Genomic DNA, 21,778 nt, shown 5'->3' with positions numbered 1-21,778 from the left:
AAAAACATGACCAATGCCAGGAATGCAGAGATTTCCTTTGAAATAGATCGACGCTCTGTGTGCGACATCGGATTGGTAGGTAGTTTGTTCATGTGGTTTAGATAAAAAGAATCCAATAATACTGTATAGCTTTGAAGTTGGGCGTTGCTCTCTGTAAATCCTCAAAGTAAGTCTCTGCAGGCCTGTATTTTTTCTCCTGAACTACAGAAAATTTTGCTGTGCTGTTACAGATTCAAGGGATGCAACTCCTAGTAATCAAGGTTGCACCAATATAAATATACATGTATAATGATAAATGGTAACTTACACATATATCTATATCACATCAATACAATATGTCTTTAAAACTTGATATTGCTCTAATTTATTAAAGTATTTTAATCGTATCGTTGACCTGCTTACCAACGAACAGCTGAAGATCGGCGGCTACACACACGGACAATGCAATCAACATGGACATTTCGTGTGTTACCGAAGTTTATCCTGCCGCCGAGGTGAAAAGCGTCCAAAGGAGCCGCTACTGTCGTCTGGTCTGTATCCATACTATTGAGGTATGGCTCCAGTACACATCTGGTCAAGAACAAGGGAAGTAAAGGTTAAAGTTAAAGTCTAATCAGAAAAAATCTGGGATTGTTTTACTTCAATTCAGTTTATTGACGGACTCCACTGTAGGGAAACCTGAAAATTTTGCCTGTTGCCCTCATTGCATGAAAACTAGGGTCGACTTATATCTGTATAAATCACAGTAATCTACCTAATGCCTTCTTGACAAAGGTCCACTCCTATATTTTGACCTAAGCATTCAACCTCAAATGATTTTTTGAACTAAATGTAATGCGCTGCATGTTGTCCTTGTGAGTTCCGCCATCACATAGGGGACATGATTATCATAGACTAGCCCTACACATAACGTTCTTAAGAAGTAATACGAAAAATACCAAAGTTTTTTTGTTTTTTTTTTTTTTGTTTTTTTTTTTACGTCTCCAATAACATTGCCCATTTTGATCTTGAATTGCGCTGCATTGTCATGACCGACACACTTCAGTCTGCAAAAGCGATAGTTACTGAAATGGGGAATAGTTCGTCTGATTTGCCCATTTCAGTGTAATGTGTGTTTCGCCCTGTAACGCGAAAGTGAGATAGCTTTATAAAAGTAATATATGGTAATTGATCTGAATGAGAAAAGACTTTCAGTAATACTTATCCGTCTGTATATTTATTTTCTGTATTTCCATGGATAGGAAGATTGTTTCATTAGCTGATTAAATAAATACCTATCTTGTGTAATATCCCATAATTCAACAGATGCCTTCCTACTATCGTAATAGCTGTAATACATTTCGTCGTTTTTGGCAGTACAGTTTTCTGGCCGGACCGAATAATCTGCAATTATATAAAAATATGAAATTAGTCAAAAAACATAAAAAAACATATAACTTTTCATAAATTCTGAACAAGTATCATTGAACTCACATGAATGACGATAATTTTATTATATTACCCTAGGTATTATATAATACCATTTTGTTCCGTCCGTCGTCATCCAGAGAGCGCAATTAATTATCTTTTGATCTTCCAATTTTATTCTCAAGCTTCATCACTGTTTTAAGTTGAGCCTGAAGTGATACTGAGATAGACCCGACTAAGAGTTTTAAGTTGAATCTTGAGTTCTACTGAGATAGATCCGACTAAGTGTTTTAAGTTGAGCCTGAAGTGATACTGAGATAGATCCGACTAATTGTTTTAAGTTGAGCCTGAAGTGATACTGAGATAGACACGACTAAGTGTTTTAAGTTGAGCCTGAAGTGATACTGAGATAGATCCGACTAAGTGTTTTAAGTTGAGTCTGAAGTGATACTGAGATAGACACGACTAAGTGTTTTAAGTTGAGCCTGAAGTGATACTGAGATGAGATATCGACTAAGTGTTTTAAGTTGAGCCTGAAGTGATACTGAGATAGACCCGACTAAGTGTTTTAAGTTGAGCCTGAAGTGATACTGAGATAGACCGACTAAGTGTTTTAAGTTGAGCCTGAAGTGATACTGAGATAGACCGACTAAGTGTTTTAAGTTGAGCCTGAAGTGATACTGAGATAGACACGACTAAGTGTTTTAAGTTGAGTCTGAAGTGATACTGAGATAGATCCGACTAAGTGTTTTAAGTTGAGCCTGAAGTGATACTGAGATAGATCCGACTAAGTGTTTTAAGTTGAGTCTGAAGTGATACTGAGATAGATCCGACTAAGTGTTTTAAGTTGAGTCTGAAGTGATACTGAGATAGATCCGACTAAGTGTTTTAAGTTGAGCCTGAAGTGATACTGAGATAGATCCGACTAAGTGTTTTAAGTTGAGCCTGAAGTGATACTGAGATAGATCCGACTAAGTGTTTTAAGTTGAGCCTGAAGTGATACTGAGATAGATCCGACTAAGTGTTTTAAGTTGAGCCTGAAGTGATACTGAGATAGATCCGACTAAGTGTTTTAAGTTGAGCCTGAAGTGATACTGAGATAGATCCGACTAAGTGTTTTAAGTTGAGCCTGAAGTGATACTGAGATAGATCCGACTAAGTGTTTTAAGTTGAGCCTGAAGTGATACTGAGATAGATCCGACTAAGTGTTTTAAGTTGAGCCTGAAGTGATACTGAGATAGATCCGACTAAGTGTTTTAAGTTGAGCCTGAAGTGATACTGAGATAGACACGACTAAGAGTTTTAAGTTAAGCCTGAAGTGATACTGAGATAGATCCGACTAAGTGTTTTAAGTTGAGTCTGAAGTGATACTGAGATAGATCCGACTAAGTGTTTTAAGTTGAGCCTGAAGTGATACTGAGATAGATCCGACTAAGTGTTTTAAGTTGAGTCTGAAGTGATACTGAGATAGATCCGACTAAGTGTTTTAAGTTGAGCTGAAGTGATACTGAGATAGATCCGACTAGTGTTTTAAGTTGTGATACTGAGATAGATCCGACTAGTTTTAAGTTGAGCCTGAAGTGATACTGAGATAGATCCGACTAAGTGTTTTAAGTTGAGCCTGAAGTGATACTGAGATAGATCCGACTAAGTGTTTTAAGTTGAGCCTGAAGTGATACTGAGATAGACACGACTAAGTGTTTTAAGTTGAGCCTGAAGTGATACTGAGATAGATCCGACTAAGTGTTTTAAGTTGAGCCTGAAGTGATACTGAGATAGACACGACTAAGTGTTTTAAGTTGAGCCTGAAGTGATACTGAGATAGACACGACTAAGTGTTTTAAGTTGAGCCTGAAGTGATACTGAGATAGACACGACTAAGTGTTTTAAGTTGATCCTGAAGTGATACTGAGATAGATTCGACTAAGTGTTTTAAGTTAATCCTGAAGTAATACTGAGATAGATTCGACTAAGTGTTTTAAGTTAATCCTGAAGTATTACTGAGATAGATTCGACTAAGTGTTTTAAGTTGATCCTGAAGTGATACTGAGATAGATTCGACTAAGTGTTTTAAGTTAATCCTGAAGTAATACTGAGATAGATTCGACTAAGTGTTTTAAGTTGAGCCTGAAGTGATACTGAGATAGATCCGACTAAGTGTTTTAAGTTGAGCCTGAAGTGATACTGAGATAGATTCGACTAAGTGTTTTAAGTTGAGCCTGAAGTGATACTGAGATAGATCCGACTAAGTGTTTTAAGTTGAGCCTGAAGTGATACTGAGATAGATCCGACTAAGTGTTTTAAGTTGAGCCTGAAGTGATACTGAGATAGATCCGACTAAGTGTTTTAAGTTGAGCCTGAAGTGATACTGAGATAGACCCGACTAAGTGTTTTAAGTTGAGCCTGAAGTGATACTGAGATAGACTAAGTGTTTTAAGTTAGAGTGATATGAGATAGACCCGACTAAGTGTTTTAAGTTGAGCCTGAAGTGATACTGAGATAGACACGACTAAGTGTTTTAAGTTGAGTCTGAAGTGATACTGAGATAGACACGACTAAGTGTTTTAAGTTGAGTCTGGAGTGATACTGAGATAGATCCGACTAAGTGTTTTAAGTTGAGCCTGAAGTGATACTGAGATAGATCCGACTAAGTGTTTTAAGTTGAGCCTGAAGTGATACTGAGATAGATCCGACTAAGAGTTTTAAGTTGAGCCTGGAGTTCTACTGAGATAGATCCGACTAAGTGTTTTAAGTTGAGCCTGGAGTTCTACTGAGATAGACCCGACTAAATGTTTATTTTTGCCGGTCCGAAGCCCAATATGACCGTCAATGCAGTAGTCCTCCTAGGCTTGTGTCACTGGTACAATTTGCTGTAATTGATAGAATATAAACGTGGTTAGATTTTTTTTCCAAAAAACGTCCTTATAATGAATCGATTGTTCAGTCAGTGTTTGGTTACATTCAAACTTCTACTCAAAGTTAGTGGTTTTGGTTTTATTAGTTTAACGTCCTATTACTTCTTTGTGTAACAGCCAGTGCCATTTAAGGATGTGACCGTTGGTAAGGAAAACAGGTGTATCCGGAATAAAACCACCGACAAACGGTCAGTACCTAGCAACTATCCTACATGGGAGTCAAACTCGCCACCCAGAGGTGAAGGCTTGTGGTAAAATGTCGGGACACCTCACGTCCACCGTAGTCCAAATAAACCAAAACCCTATCTATCAACGGTACGAGGCTAAAACGTGTCCGTAATGTTCTATAATTAGTACTTTGCGGTTTACTCTGACGCCGTCACAACTGTCACATGAAAAAACTTATTTTGAATGTCTCTTCGCTACCCTGTACATGAATATACCAGTCACATGCAGACCCCCCCCCCACACATTTACACATTGCATTGTCGTCGCAACTCGCAACACATAATATACCAATATACATGGATATATCTGTGCACGTGGTGTAATTAATTATCTTATCTTAATTAGATTGTGTATAACTGTTCCTAAATGGCGACTAAATTTCGGATCTTTTAATTTTTTCCATTGTGAGTGAATTGTTACTGTCTGTCGTCCTGTCTAAAACCACAGATGTGTACGTTGTCTGTATAATATGACTTAGTGAGAGGTGTTGGCGTATTTAGTATGTAATTAAGTGAGATACCATTTTGGATCTGTAAAATCGTTTCCACTATGACATGAAGACAACACGAACATACCACAGCCTCCCAAAACACTGACGCATACACACACACAGCGAGTCGTGTTTACGGGATGACGTCTGTAAAGTACTTTGACTGTTTAACTAAAAAATCGTCTTTCAGACCTGAAACGTACAAGTTTTTTTTATGTTTTTTTTTTAAATATGTTCAGAGGTCATCGGAATTTTCATCGAAGGTACAAAAACATTTAGAGGACCCATAGGCAACTCGCCACATTGTTTGTTTATCAATCTTATTACAAAGCAGTCATTATATTGATTTTAATAGCATATTGTTGTTATTATGTCATGAACTAAAAACTCTGGAATACGTACGGGAGTTATCGCTTGTGAACATAGAGCAGATTTCCTATGTAGACGTTATCATAGATAACGTTGGGTAGAATATTGAGATCGTGAGATCGTCAGTTGTGGACGACTTGTATATCTCCTGTTGTTTGCTGATTTCCTCTTGTAAGGTAAGGTTGGTATAACGCTACTGCCATAACCAGATCTGTAAAACATCATACAAGGTTAGTACGTATGGTTATTACTACAGTGTATCTCTTTCGGTTTGCTTCAGTGAGATAACGTTATAAAACATGCAAGAGTTCCATATACTACAAACTCCCAGAATATACAGACATTCACACACCGCAACTCATTGTGTACAGGGGAGACTCTTCTTAAAGGCCCAAAATACGTAACTTTTTTAGTTTTATTTGCAAGCACAAACATAAATAATAATCAAACATTGTGTCAATTATCTAGAATAAAGAAGAAAGACGTGTTTTATGACATTATTTCGTGCAGATAATCAAATGATATCGAACGGTCAAAATCGTCTCGTAAACATACCTGCCATCTTGAAACATTTGCGATTGGAAAACCGACAATTACAAAAGCGTATCGTGTATAAGCCCACAGGGACATGGCACAATTTTCTAACTAGCAGTATATATAATATAAATATATGTTTTGTAGTATCATGGATATGAATTTTTACAATTTAGAGAAAAACAGATATTGTTTTCATCCAAGTGTTTAATAAACGGGCTCTATATATCAGTGACGCATATCTTACCTTAAAGAGAATAATTAATATGTATATATATAAATATTGTTGGTTAGAAATTCTTGCCATATCTCTGTGTGGATAGGCCTACACATTTGCTACATCCGCTAACATGTGTGTTTCTGTTTTTGCCCGTGTGAAGTCGATCGGGTCACGACAATTATAGCATATATCGAATATTCGATCGGGCCACGTAATATTTTCCGGGAATCGTGAGTTTCCGTGAACTTCTTCGTATAGCGTCGACTTATTTATTGTGGGCCACATCAATTATTTTTATTTTTCATTTTTTTCTCTTTTTTTTCTCGAAACTTCACAGTTGGTCTCAGAAATATCTTACTTGGCTTTAGTCAACATTTTGTGCAGAGAGAACGTCTTGATTTTCTTGTGAATATTTGTGATTACAAAAAACAAACTAAAACGTTACGTATTATGTGCCTTTTAATTACCATATCAGTTATATCACTTAAATAATCAAAGAATCAACGTAATATCCCATCGACATGTCATTCGTAAAGGAGATTGGATTGGTTGGCTTAAAACAGTTAAATAATAAAATAAATAATATTGATTGTGTTTGTTATTCATATATGCTTATGCAGTCTGTAACAAATTATGTATTATTTCATCCCTGCGAAATAGCCACTTGATAAAAATATTGAATTACAAAAATATAAGTTTCTGACTGGTTTTTTTTATTAGTAGATATGGTTGTTTATTGTCGCCGTCCCTAAGCTATAACAAAGTTATCAAACAAATGTTTACCGTCACCTAATGACAGTCAATGTGAGGCCTTTTACCAAATACATAACCAAATAAACTGTTCATAATGAAGAAAAGAAAAACATCCAACTGAGCAAAACAGAATAGGATTTTTCTCACATTCTACTCAGCACCCACCATACCTGTCATATACAGATACTGCATTCTTAACAGTGAACATCTGTCCTCCTGAATGTACTTTGTCACAAATCAGGCGGAACGGGCTGAAACCACTGCCTCCGACCACGTTAGAGGATGAATGGCTGAGCTGTACATCAGCTTGATACAGGTACGTATAGTACGGGTAGTTCTGATATACTCTTTGCTGTAAAATGATTTATATATTAGTATATGGTGCACATTATGACGAAACAGGGCTAGAATGGTAAGGGGTTTTTTTGGGATGCAAGTACGCTAATTATTTTTAATATTTCTATCTTGAGTTAAAATTAGAAGCTCGAATTTTGCGATGGTGGTGATGGTGTAAAGTAAGTGACTTTTGTGACTGAAGAAAATACTAATTCGTCTGCTCCTTGTTTTGATAGAGAAAAAAAATACTATTTGTCAGCAGTGAAGCATCTTTAGATTTTTATGAAACTCTAGTAACGTAACTTCACTTTACATCATTATCTAAAGCTCAATACACGGAAGTTGTGTCAGTACTTTATCAGTACGAAGACAACTGATATACATATGTCAACACCTACCATTACGTTAATGAATTAAATAAATACTAGATGTTCTGGTTACCGTGCAGTGTACACCCAAGGCATAGTCATGTGCGTTTATCTGTGTCACGTGACAACTTGATGCTGCGTTTAGACTGGTTACAGCGTATCCTTTTGGAACTCCGTGAATATGAACTATCCCATCTGGCAAACAATCTGTCGGCATAGAAGTAGGGATCTATAAGATTGCTGTGCTGTATAAGATATAATCAAAATTGTGTCAGGAAAGATTTGAATTTATTTATACATGTAGTCCGTATACCATATTAGCAACACAACTATGATAGGACTAAATGTGGTTACTTATACATTATATACATATATACAATTGGTAGAATTGGGTGAGATCGCTATTTGGAAGTTTTAATTACTTTTAATATAAAGGAATGCATTCCGTACATCACATCCGTGTTTTATGGGGTGGTCGGTTTTGGGCAGTGTTATTAAACTACAGCAGAAATATGAAGATATACTGACAATGATGTACGTCAGACCTGTTATTTGGAGTTAACATGTCGGATTGGGATAAATATCTATTCTGACGAGTTTCACTTGGAGTCTGTCGAACCTTAACAATTCATACAACATGGTACACTCAGTCTAACAGCTTGTTGTTCACATTATCAAACATACAACAAAAGATACGAAGTCCTTACCTAAAGGAACTCGATTTATAACAACCAAATAGTGAAGTTGTAGAACAAGATTACATCTTTCTTTATAATATATGCCTATTGTATGGAATTATTGTGTTCACCCTCCATTTACCTGTTGACATAGAGGGCTGTGTTTACTGTTTTCGACAGCCTGTTTCAGTGAGATAAGATAATAATGCTACTACCATAACAAGGTTACACAACGTAGGCATATACCATATTGTCAAAATTCAAAATCCACAACGGTGACATACACGCATGATCGTCCATGACCTAGCTGTTACCAGGACGTCAATAAACGTCACTCATTTGGCCATTCTTAGTCTTACTTACTATAAGTTATAAGACGAGAAATGTCGGTAGGCAGCACTGCACAAACGCCTTCCATTAACATCTGTAACAAACAATTGTTTGACCGAGAAAGAATTTGCGTGAAATATCAAATATATTCAAATATCATTGTGCATATTGTGATATATACAAATGTATGTAAATATCCCAGTATTAGATGTACTCTAATTTTCCACTATTCTCATTGATACATGTATGTAGGCAGCAATCATCATAATAAGCCGCCGTATCATAGCAATGCATTAAATGAGGAGGAAAACGATACATCGCAATGGATTGGGGGAAAACATACTACCACCCACTGCGAGTTCAAACCCTACAAAGGCAACATTTATGTTGCGGCGTGGTAAATTAACTTTTCAATCTTGAACACTACATCTGTCGTTTTCAGAATATAATTCAAAGTAGAAATGGATTTGATTCTTGATTGATAATAGTCAAGTATACTCACACATATAAGCAGGATGCTCGTCTTCATTGTGTTTGTCTCGTGCGTATGACTTTAAGCAGCCTTGTTTAATATCTTCCTTTATACGTTATTCCAGGGATGTGGCGATTCTTTCCTGCAAAAAATATACAATGTTACTGTGATACAGGAAAATGCATAAGTTGTGATGACTCTGTGTTTGTGTACGCTGCCTTTAATGTGTCCTCACTAACGCCGGTAACATTATTATGTCATCAATGCATATTTCATTTAGGAAACTTTACTGGAAAAACAAAAGACGCCATACACTTTCATTCATTTATACCTAAACCGAAAGAATCTTGTTTAATGTTGCAAATTGCACTGTACACTATACTTAAACGTATTATGCTCAGAATAACGAAAATATTTTATTTGGCGTCTGCCAGAAAAATTAAGAAGCGGCCGTCTGATAAATTATTTGGCGGCCGCCATATAAATTATTTAGCGGACGCCAAATATATTATTTTCGTTACCATACAAAATATTTCCCTATGTGAGCCTAATACGCTTCCTTAGTACAATTGAATTATGAATTAAGGCAATTATTGTATAATTATTTTTTTCAAGGAATCTACAATATATTTATTTTCAGAAGATATAAAGCACTTGAGCCTTAGTTTTCTCTATGATGTGTAGAAATCATGATTTGAAGTTTTGTATCACTAACGATGTTATCTATATTTTAGACATGCCGTCGATCGTAACACAGATACATTATTTTGTATCGTAGTAACTATATACTGTCTCAGTATATAGGTTTAAAATAAGGACACTTCCTTCATGTAAGGAGAGTTAGTACGGTTTAATTAAACGCCCTTCGTATCCAATCGGGCGCATCAAGATGACAGCCATAGGCATGAAAAGCACACAATGTTTGCTTCTGTTCGTGAGTATAAATTATTCTGCAATACAGCCCAATATCCATTTTGTTACAAATTGTATTAAAAATTGGTCATTGTATTTATTTTATCATTTGATCGGTATCAAATTAATTGGCTGATGTATTGATTATTAATAGTGAAGCGGAGGGTGGCATTTAAAGATGCTCCACCGCCGACAGAGCATAAATGATATTCATTATTTGAACAGTAATTGGTGTTTAATCGTGTATATATATGTCTAATTAACACAAAAAATAATATAAAATAATTCATTTTGCCTTTGGCGCATGCGCAATCTGTACTTCATTCCATATAGGATATAATGCCACCGAATTTTTTCGGGATGCAATTAATTATTTTTATATTTCTAAATTATAGTAAAATTAGAAGCTCAAACTTTTCAATGGTGGTAATGGTGTAAAATAATAAACGTTTGTAACTGAAGAAAATTACTAAATCGTCTGGTCCTGTTTTTGATAGTGAATACATACCATTTGTCAACGGTGGAGCATCTTTAATATTTGTATAAGAGTGCGGCATTAATTTATAACACAGCTTCGGTCCCATGTGAATATTGCAAAGTCACTTTTTTCTAAGACACATAACCAGATATATTATCTTCGGTCCTCTTATACGTATACATATAAAATATATGTTATTTTGTAAGTAAATTAAGCACCTCTGCGACCACGAAGTTCAGTAATTTGCTAAATATATTGTTCACCTGTACCAGTCGTATCGATCTACGTTCTCATACCAAATTGTCGAGTTTTCAGTATTTACCCAAATTACAACGGATCGATGACGTAGATCGGTGTCACTGTTTAATTAGGGGTCCGTCTCGTGTTAAAGCTAAAATTCATGGTATCTTATCTCCAGTAAATTCATGAAAAATGGCATTCTATCACCATTCCAAAACCATTTAGAATGCAGTGATACATACATGTTGCATTTCCCTTCAATTTTGTAATCGTCATCAAAAAATAAATTTGAGATCGCCCCGCTACTTTCCTATAAGCAAATGAGATCGCTACTTACATTCAGATATCGTAAAGCTCCGTCCACTTTTTTCCAGCTGATCAGATTGTTGATGTAATGTGGTGTAAAATATGCATCATTTTATTTATTTCCCGTTGGAATTACCGACTCTATCATTTATCAATGCATTGATGGTCTTTCCAAGATGCCTGTTTTTGAAGAATAACCTTATCTTTGTTTCTAATATCGACGAAACGGCCGATATTGTTGTGACTTTTGCTGCACGATCGATTGGTCTTTATCACAAAAGTTGAGGCATTCGATGTTTTCGAATGGTTATTTTGTGATTTACATGTTTTCTGAATAAAATAGAGAAAAACCGGTCAATTATGTATAAAACTATTATAGCCGTTATCTGGATCTGCTGTACCATGTCCAGTTTGTTAGACGATCCCCCGATAGGCCTACTTTTACTATGTTAAATCTCTGCTACAGCGAACCGAAAATTGTTGACAATTTTACTAACTGTAATCAATTAAACGTTTGATTAACGTCTAATATGTTTCGTTTGCATTAAATGTTATAAAGTTTAGTTTGTTTACACTGTCAGTGACAGTCTGACACTATGAAAGCCGTAACCGTTTACCGGTTTCCATGTCGCCACAACAACGCCATTTTATGATCCATCCTATCCAAACAGACGTCATATCTATATCATTTTAGAATAATCAATAAAACTACTTGTAGTCTTTAGAATCATTGATAATGATATATGTTTATTATGTTTTAGTTCTGTTGAACACAGATTTACAGTATTATTGTCAACATTAGCATTACAAATGTAGTCATATCTGCCACACCCTTCTCCATTAAGAATGAAACATTTCAATCATAATGAATTTATTCGTGCAATAGGAAATAAATTCAGCATACGTAGGAGTAAACTCCCCTTTCAGTCTCCTCACGATGAAGAACTTTGATCTCCGCACAGGCGTTTGGCTCTATGGACATTTATCTCTCTATATATATGTAATACTGTGTCAAGGTCTATAACTCGGCCAGTGTGTAGCGCATTTGTTTTCTCAGCGTTAATTGGCTCCCGAAAATTGATCAATCAACACTGAAAAAACAAATTTTCAACACACATGATACCATGACGGCTAGAGACACATTTTTTTCAAAAGGAAATTTAAAAGGGCTGTATTGATCAAATGGATGAGTAAAGATATCAACTAACTTACCGGTAAGTTTGTTTTCCACATAACATCCATTCTTATGAAGCTGAAGTGTTGACATGTAGTGGTTTTTGAGCTACCCATTAGAGCCCTGGTGTGTTTATTGGATGAAGTCACAGTGTCCGACCTGTTGAAATCTTACTGTTTTCCTATGTTTCTAGATACCTAGTGATATTTACATGGTATGCTATATATTGTATCGTCTACCAAATTAAATATACATTATCTGCCTGTCGAGTGAGAGTATTCCCATTGTCACATCTTATACAGTTTGTTAAAAATTATATTTTTTTTCTGAAATTGTGTAGTGTTATATGGCCGGCCGAGTTATAGACCTTGACATAGTATTACATATATAAAGAGAACTGTCTATGGAGCCAAACGCCTGTGATCCTTCGACGATTTTTCATCGTCTAAAACATAGATTTTAAGTATCAACGAACTAAGCAATTTTGTTAACTTTCGGATATTACAATAAATCTCCGAAGTATTGCTTAGTCTGTAATTAAATATATACACACTAGACCACTTTGTACCAATTGATTGACTTTAATAGGATACCAAGAATTTATCGTATTTTTTTCTTTATTTTTCAGTTTTCTATGACATGTGTTGGTGCACAATTTCCTTCCGAAATTTCTCGCTTAATAACGTATGGTAAGTGAAGTTGAAAGACAAAAACAAATGTTTTATGTTCATAAGTGTTGAAATCATATTTTGGAAAAAAAACCCATAATTTAATGATATAAAAGAATCAGTAAGATATAATATGAACTATATATATAATTTGTAATCTACGGTGGCTGGGAGCGGACATGAAATTAAAAAAAATTATTGCGTGTGAACGCAATAGTATTGCGTCCGAACGCAAAAGTATTGCGTGTGAACGTAAAAGTATTGCGTGTGAACGCAAAAGTATTGCGTGTGAACGCAATAGTATTGCGTGCGAACGAAATAATTATTGCGTGTGAACGAAATACTTTTGCGTGCGAACGAAATAATTTTAGCTCTGCTTCAGTAAAGATCATGGATGTGCTATGTTTGTATAATGGGAAGAACAACAACAACTCCATATTCTAGAAGTGAATGATGTCATTTATTATTATAATAAATGACGGAAATACAATCAATAATCTTTACTTATTATAAAGACTTGTTTGTTATATATAAAATGGAGTAAAGAAAATCCCTTATACAAAGATGGGGATCAATTAACGCCAAATATAGCCGTTCTAGAAGTGAATGATGTCATTTATTATTATAATAAATGACGGAAATACAATCAATAATCTTTACTTATTATAAAGACTTGTTTGTTATATATAAAATGGAGTAAAGAAAATCCCTTATACAAAGATGGGGATCAATTAACGCCTTACTCCAATACTAATAACAAAATTAAAAACATAAAATGAATCAAAAATACATAAATACATGAATCAAAAATACATGTAAACAAAAAATGAACTGATCTAGAGGTGGAAGGGGAGGTGGTGGTTTTTGATGTAGAATTTCTCAAAAGTCGCTGTGAAAATTTTCGTGTTGTGAATTTCTTTGTTCCATAAACAACTAAATGCGCATGCGCTTACTCACATAATATCCGGACAATTTTTTAAATAAGAGTTACTCCCCTTGTCACGTACATTTACTGATAATTATTGAATATAAGTTACTTACTCAACAGACGCTAAAACCATTTATGTACATAACATAAATAAGACTTTAGCTCTGCTTCAGTAAAGATCATGGATGTGCTATGTTTGTATAATGGGAAGAACAACAACAACTCCATATTCTAGAAGTGAATGATGTCATTTATTATTATAATAAATGACGGAAATACAATCAATAATCTTTACTTATTATAAAGACTTGTTTGTTATATATAAAATGGAGTAAAGAAAATCCCTTATACAAAGATGGGGATCAATTAACGCCAATACTTTTGCGTGCGAACGAAATAATTATTGCGTGTTAACGCAATAATATTGCGTGTGAACGCAATACTTATTGCGTGCAAACGCAATAGTATTCGCACGCAATACTATTACGTTCATAAGCAATATTTATTTCGTTCGCACGCAATATAATTGCGTTCACATGCAATAATTATTGCGTTCGCACGAAATACTATTACGTTCACGCCGCAATAATTATTGTGTTCACACGCAATAATTATTTCGTTCGCACGCAATAATTATTTCGTTCGCACGCAATACTATTGCGTTCTCACGCAATAATTATTTCGTTCGCACGCAATGCTATTGCGTTCACACGCAATAATTATTTCGTTCGCACGCAATACTATTGCGTTCACACGCAATACTTTTGCATTCACAAAAAAAATACTTTTTTTTTCATGTCCGCTCCCAGCCACCGTAGTAATCTGATGTCTCCACTTTGCTCTTCATAAACTGATTACATAGTTGATCAGTATATCGGTTCCAGCATGATAGCCATAGAAACTCCAACCAATTCAGTTCATCAGTTTTTCCATATGCTAGTTTCATTCCGATATGCCATTTGTCAAATAGCAGTAAATTCGATGGGAAAGGCAACACACTGACTGCTGCTATTATCCATTAGAATTAGGCCGTCCGAAGTATGTTCATTTCTAAATATACCGCAGCTTTCGACAATTGATGGATTTCAAAAATATGCCTAAACATAACAGCTTCCTGACACTATCGTAAAATTTAGTGTGTACACTTGGCATGTCAAGGTTATTAGATTGTATTTAGAAATATCTACAAATTCTTTTACTTTATTTACAAACATACATGTATCCTCAATTTTCTGTTTGACGTTATTACATCACTTTTGTCCTAACCGTGTCTTATATGAACCTTTTTATCTAAAATAATATAAAGCTGACATTTTATAAAATGCTGGACTGAGTATGCGCAGCATTTAGCATGATTTTAGAAAAAATAAAACGTTGATATATACATGGTGTATTTGCTTTGCGAAAATTATGAAAGTACTATTTTAGGTCAAAAATAATATATATGTTTTAATATATACGTGTATTGCATTTTGATCCATATGATTTAAGACTTAGACATAGTCAAACACGAAAGCATTGTCCCTCACATTACTAAACTCGTGGTAAATCACTGATATCATATCGTTAACTTTTCTTTTGTTTTTATTACCCGTCAGATTGTTTACCAGACGGCGAGGTCCATATCCACGGAGTTCCTAAAGGATATTCCATAACCAGTCTTTATGGCGGATCAAGTTGTCATGTGACACAAATTGACACAAATGACTATGCCTTGGGCCATCAATGCACGGTAACAACACTATTTGACTATGTTGATTTGTATATGACATACGCTGTGTTTATGTTTTGATATTTAAGTATAATGAGGCAGGCTTACATCAGAAACATATATTAAAATGTATAAAGATTGGCTACTCCGCCATTTTTCTGTTCTTAAGATGTGTCTCTGTGTGTGGCCAAGAGGTTTGTATAAATTAATGGCTCAATTTTGGAAAGAAAAATATATTCAAACTTATACTTTGCTAAAAGAAAAGCAGTTCCAGTTTTAAATGTATGATTTTCGAAGAATCAAGTTTTTGAAAACTAAACAAAAGGTCATATTAGACCGTGTCTTTTATGCAACAATAAATGATTAAAATTGATATACTCAAAGGACACGTGAAAAAGCATATACATGTAGTAATGATTTACAATATTTCTTATCATATTACATTTGTTATAACCGTACGTATTTGAGGTATTATGAATATATCAAATTGTATTCATGATGAAAATAAGATAAAGCAGTAATTGCTTCAAATCTTCTCTATTTATATATACTTATTACATTTTGTACCTAATTTCACAGCAAAGAGTATACCACAACTACCCGTACTACACTTACCTGTATCAAGCTGATGTACAGCTCAGCCATTCATCTCATGTGGTCGGAGGCAGTGGTTTCAGCCCGTTCCGCCTGATTTGTGACAAAGTGCACACAGGTGGTCAGATGTTTACTGTACAGGATAGAATAACCGTGAACAAACGGTATGACTGGTTTTATCATAATATGGTAGCTTTCTTAGTTTAACACCTTTAATTATTAGGCGGTAGTTCCACATACCATAAAATGTGTCCGTAGTTCAATATTCTTTATACTTGTTTTATCTTTTGTCAAAGTTTCGAAGAAATCGATGTTATCACAATTTTTAACATTTTCTGTTCTTGGAATACCAACATTAGTCTAAATTCGCCCAATAAACAAAACAACTAAAATGTTCTATGATATATATATATTTGTTGGATAGATGTGATATATATCAACGTCTTCTAAAGTAACTGCTTCCTTTATCTTCATAATTAATGTTTAGTGGTAGTAAGGTTAAAATGATGCTCGTAAATTACCTATACAATCCGTACAAAAATGAAAATAGAAATTATGAAGTTCAATTTCTAAAGAAAAATATTATAATTGACATTTTTTTCTTTTATTCTGTCAATTTTCATGAAATTCAAACCACGATTGTTAAAGAGCATTTGAGTACCATTAAAACCTTTATTTGTTATTGATAAAAACGTTATTATTATATTTCATATATTCACTGTGTGTTTTCTTTACGTAGATGTCAATATATTTAATCTTATAATAAAGAGCATGTTAAATCAGTATAATAAATTTAACATAAAATATCATCAGTTTGATGCACAGGGACCTTGCACGAATTTCTAACAAATATTATTTATATATATATATATTATGATATCAAGGGTATGAACTCTACGGTGGAGAAATAGATGTGACGTCATAAAAGTGTTATTACACATGTGTCTTACGATATTTATGACATGGCTTGACGGGCCAGTTATGTAATAAACTCCATACATGGTGTGGCTCCCTCACTATAAGGATGTACTCCACTGAGAAGCCAAAATTTTCTTGTATTAAACTTTTTTTTTCTCATACAGATATTTGGCTATAGGAGTTCATACATTAACTGAAAATGGAAGAAAAACCATATGTCAATGTGCTCGTTTTTGAGCTATTGTCACTCAAAGATACCTAGTTGAAAAAATATTGGATTTTATGGGAATGTAGCGGTTTTGACCACATACACGAAAGATTAAAGCCATAATTTTCTAATGAGGTGTTTGATATGTATGAATGTTTGCATAATTTATTTTTTCAGTAGTCTTCATTAACAATATACCACTTATGATTAATAAGACTCATATTTTTTCTCAGAAAACATAAGCTACCCCAACCCCTTAATTTTGAGCTACCAAATGTACCATTTTCAGCCATTTTTGTAAAATTTAACCCTTTATAGAAAAAGTTCTGGTATTAAACTTTGGTCAATATTTTGCATATCAATAGGGAAAGGGTTGTCTTTCTAAATCAGAGAGAAAAATGGGGGGTCCGTGTGCCTTCCTTTTTGCCCCAATTAAATATTTGTTACTTTTCAATGTTTTAGAGTAAAAAATAAAATTGCTCAAATTACCATTAAATGTTAAAATAAAGTGACAAAAGTATATCATTTCACACATTTATTTTATGCTCAATATTTTAATAACCACTAACCCAGTAAAGAATTACAGCAAAAATTAGCTCGATACAGCAAAAAACGCTGGCACAGTGATGATTTAAGTAAAAACAATTTAAGTTAAAAATGATAAAACTGTGTCTCCACTCAAAGCGAAAAAAGACACAATTTGAAAATGGCCGCCATATGGGCCATTTCTTTAAAAACATAAATTTTTGACAAAGTTTGCATCTGGCAACTTGCTTCAGATATTGATAAATTGTATTTGAAAATATCATAACTTTTTGATATATGTCGAAACGAGACTTCAACACAACTAAAACCTCAAAAGAATACATCCTTAGCTACCATCGTTATGTAAAAAAATGATCATGGCGGTGGTGGTTTACGTTAATGAGATACGAGGTTTTTAAACTGATTTTCTACAAAGAACGGGACACGATACCTCCAAAGGAGATTATGGATGAACACAGTGATGGGTACTGTAGCGTAGACTATGTGATTTTTACTTGGTTATTGGGGTACCCATTGGAGGCGAGACGGTATTTAGAGCGGACAGGGAAATGCCGACTTAGCCCAGTTATGGTATATTTCTCTGTTCATCATGCCATATCTTTGCCAATACTTGGCCAATTTTGTTTATCAAACACTCATTGGAAAGATAAATTATAACTCTAAGGTAAGGAGTGTCACTGATATATAGAGCCAGTTTAGTAAAACAAAATCAAGGATTAAGAAATATATCGGTTTTCTCTACCACTGAGTTCATACATTACCATTGATACAATGTTGGTTATATATTCGTGGCAGGTCCCTGTGGTTTAATGGGGTTATTAACGTTGTTGATACTTATACAATTATTTATTCATATCTTCAAACTGCAAACTGTTCAGCAAACTGTTATTAAATTACATCACGGTAATTCAAATGTTCATCATAATCCAAACATATGCATGAAGAAAAAGGTTGTCTCCATTACCATGAAACTACCATCTAAACAACACTATGCTTAAGAAGACAGGTTCCTTTGTTTGCCATCAATGTTCTTTAATTTGACATATATTCTTATTGTTGGTGTTGGAATATTTTCACTGGTGATTTGCCAGGAAATGACCAATTTATTCCATGTATAAGCCTAGTGTTATTGATGTATGGTGGGGTTTAATCTGGTTGTTACTCATCTGAGCGTCCCTGTGAAGAAGACTCTCGCTTCATTTAGGTGGCCAAGTATTATCATAGTCGATAATATGATAGTGTCTGCACCTGTTATTTGTTTTTGTTTTTGTTTTGGGTCTTTTTTGTACTTTCTATTGTTAAATCAATTACATTTGACCGTGTTTGTTTTATGTGTATGCTCATAATGGGACAAACTGCACTAAAATTCGACATTATATTTGATCTACACGCCTGTCTATACTATTTGAAGTAATCTGTGACATATCCAGTATCAACCGGAACATACCATAATTATTACTTCACCTTGACCTCTTTTATATCAAAATAGCTATAAAAAGCTATTTTTGCTTGCCTTGTGTGATGTTTGACAGATCTGGTTATGGCAGCAGTGTTATACCAACTTTGCCTTACAAGAGAAACTCAGAAAACAACAGGAGATATACTAGTAGTCCACAACTGACAATCTCACGATCACAGTATTCTTCTCAACACATTTATGGAACCGACATAGGAAGCCTTGTTTATCTCCACATCGGTAGTGGCGACTCACGTAAGTAACGTTTTATTATGACAATGCAATAGCTATGTGCTTTATATTCTATTGCACACTATCAATTTCCGGGAATACCCGGTATATTAAGACAACCTGACGTCAGATTCACAGAATAGCAGAATGTAAGGACGGCCTCCCATGTATGGGTGTGATTCGTGTAAGAGATGCGGGTGTATGTTATGTTTTATGATGCTATCTCACTGGAGCATGCCGCCAAAGACCCAAGGCAACCCACCCCACCAGACAAGAGGCAAACCAGTCGCCCCACTTCCTTGATGCTGAGCGTTTGTTTAGCAGAAGCACAAGCTATCCCTTTTTGCTACGCCGCTTGAGGCGTAGCAGTTAGAATCGGATGCAAATCACGCCATCTTGCAGGATAGCCATGTAGCAAGAACGCTTGAATCAGATGGATGTCCGGTGTGTTTCAAGCACTGCCTGTTGAAGTAATATTAAAACGAATTACGGAAACAGACTTTAATCTGTCCTGATTCGGACGCCATCTTCCTGATAAAGCATGGTCACATGTGCGCTTGCATCCGATGCAAGGATTTTCTAGTAATTAATCGGACATTTTAATTAAATCTGGTTCCATTTACAGATGGAACAAATATATTTGTAGTAGTATACCATGTTCAAGACATTACTTTTATATTTATTATTTAATTTAGATCACCATCGTGTAACATTAATAATATACAAATATAGCATTTTGATGAGGTCGATACATGGTTATATCGACCAAAGAAAAAATATTGACCGAGGACGTAGTCCGAGGTCGATATTTTTTCTGTGGTCGATATAACCATGTATTGACCGAAATCAAAATGCTATATTTATTTTATTATTTTTCTGGATTTTTTTTTTTACATTTTGAAATGAGTGCAAATCTAAATAAGCATCGCATTGTAAATTCTGCTTTGTTATGACAGTTACAATCTTATGATTTTGTAACATGTTTAATTTAAGAACAACATACGAAAACAGTATCAATTGATGCACTTCACGCTTTTATTACATGCACCCGGTACATGCGTTCTTGTCAATTGCATACATGTACATGTACTCGATTATACCTGTAGTTCCATGTCGGACACAGTCAATTAAATGTGTAGTTTGTTCTCCGTTGAAATAATCCACTTCGACGCCAAACATATATTAAAAGATTCAGATTGACATGAACATACATTCTATTATGTTTAGTACTCCATTTCGTAAAATAAAAATCGTATACATACTGTACGATTAGCTTAATTCGGCCTAATGTTGTTACTAGTCTAGGTGGAAATTTTCAAATAAATATCAAACGTATTCACTATTCAATGGCTCCAGATGCTTAATGAATGTTACTCTCCTACCGTGTTTATGTTGAAAATTTGAAAGTTTAAACTGTAGTCATCAGCTGGAAGTCATTATCATCTTTGATAGAAACCGTAACAATCAACGTCGTCTGTCACATTTTGTGGTTACGCTTCAAACTCAGGTCATCAAAGCGTTTGTTTCAAAGCGCCAGGAACACGAAGCGTTTTGGTAACGTAGATGATAACGTTATCTAAAAATAACCGTGCAATATACTTTTTCTATAAACTACCTCCGGAAAAATCGTGCAATATAGTTTTTTATCGGTGAGCACGTGGCGTTTTTTTGACCAATGAGAAGTGACAAAAAATCCAGAAAAATAATAATCAATCATATTATTAACGGGACACGGAACATACTAAAATGCGGGATGACAGTACATACTAAAAGCGGAATGAAAAGGGACCATAGAAAAACATAGAAACATATTAAATTAAGTTCAATATTTTCTTTGCCTCTTCTCTGAGCTTAGCAATCTTTGCACAAAACCCTTTTTAATTTGTTGGAAGCAAAAGTATTATTGAAACTGTTCGTCTGTACTAGACCTGGCTACCTTGCACTAAAACAAGCTCACAAATTATAAAATGACTTTCAACAGAACAATTAAAATTGCTAAACAATATCACCATATCATTGTTTAATTTCCATATTCTGTCCAATCAAAGGGTTAAGCTTCCGCGTAGCCTGCCTAGCTTTTTGGGAAGCTAATACTTGTATAGTCTATGGTGTGTCTCGGCCAGGGGACAGAACCCAAAGCCTTCCTAACAGAGGCGAGCACTAAACCAAAAGCCAAAAGTGAGGTTGTGGCAGGGACACGTTAGAAAGAAGAAAGTTTGTAAGGAAGAAGTCAAAAGAAAATATAGTAAATTACGTCATCTTTACCAGCAGGACAAGAAAATCATTCAGAATGCAATCTTACATGTCTA

The 21,778-nt window shown here is 34.7% G+C and overlaps 2 protein-coding genes across 3 annotated transcripts in view; one reads left to right on the top strand and one right to left on the bottom strand.

Annotated features, from left to right (window-relative positions):
- Positions 1 to 5,463: 5,463 nt before the first annotated feature.
- LOC138317769 (uncharacterized) lies at positions 5,464 to 9,468 on the bottom strand. The gene is made up of 5 exons (XM_069259652.1): positions 9,130 to 9,468; positions 8,661 to 8,721; positions 7,694 to 7,827; positions 7,087 to 7,268; positions 5,464 to 5,620 (listed from the first exon to the last, which is right to left on the bottom strand). Exons 1-5 carry the CDS (start codon positions 9,154 to 9,156, stop codon positions 5,491 to 5,493), a joined length of 534 nt encoding a protein of 177 aa, XP_069115753.1. The 5' UTR covers positions 9,157 to 9,468; the 3' UTR covers positions 5,464 to 5,490.
- LOC138317768 (uncharacterized) overlaps positions 7,152 to 21,778 on the top strand; it is a 29,790-nt gene continuing 15,163 nt past the window's right edge. The window contains exons 1-5 of one of the 2 annotated variants that reach the window (XM_069259651.1): positions 7,152 to 7,232; positions 12,838 to 12,898; positions 15,404 to 15,537; positions 16,096 to 16,274; positions 19,315 to 19,493. In XM_069259651.1, coding sequence (XP_069115752.1) covers positions 7,203 to 7,232; positions 12,838 to 12,898; positions 15,404 to 15,537; positions 16,096 to 16,274; positions 19,315 to 19,493 — 583 coding nt within the window. In that variant the 5' untranslated portion in view covers positions 7,152 to 7,202. Of the gene's footprint in view, positions 7,233 to 9,886; positions 10,034 to 12,837; positions 12,899 to 15,403; positions 15,538 to 16,095; positions 16,275 to 19,314; positions 19,494 to 21,778 lie in introns of those variants that run through there. The other variant, XM_069259650.1, reaches the window with a different exon arrangement.

The sequence above is a fragment of the Argopecten irradians genome, chromosome 3 (genome assembly GCF_041381155.1).
Source record: "Argopecten irradians isolate NY chromosome 3, Ai_NY, whole genome shotgun sequence".
Classification (NCBI taxonomy): Eukaryota; Metazoa; Mollusca; class Bivalvia; order Pectinida; family Pectinidae; genus Argopecten; species Argopecten irradians.
The sequence above is the reverse complement of the archived record's forward strand: the minus strand, read 5'-3'. Positions and strand labels throughout refer to the sequence as shown.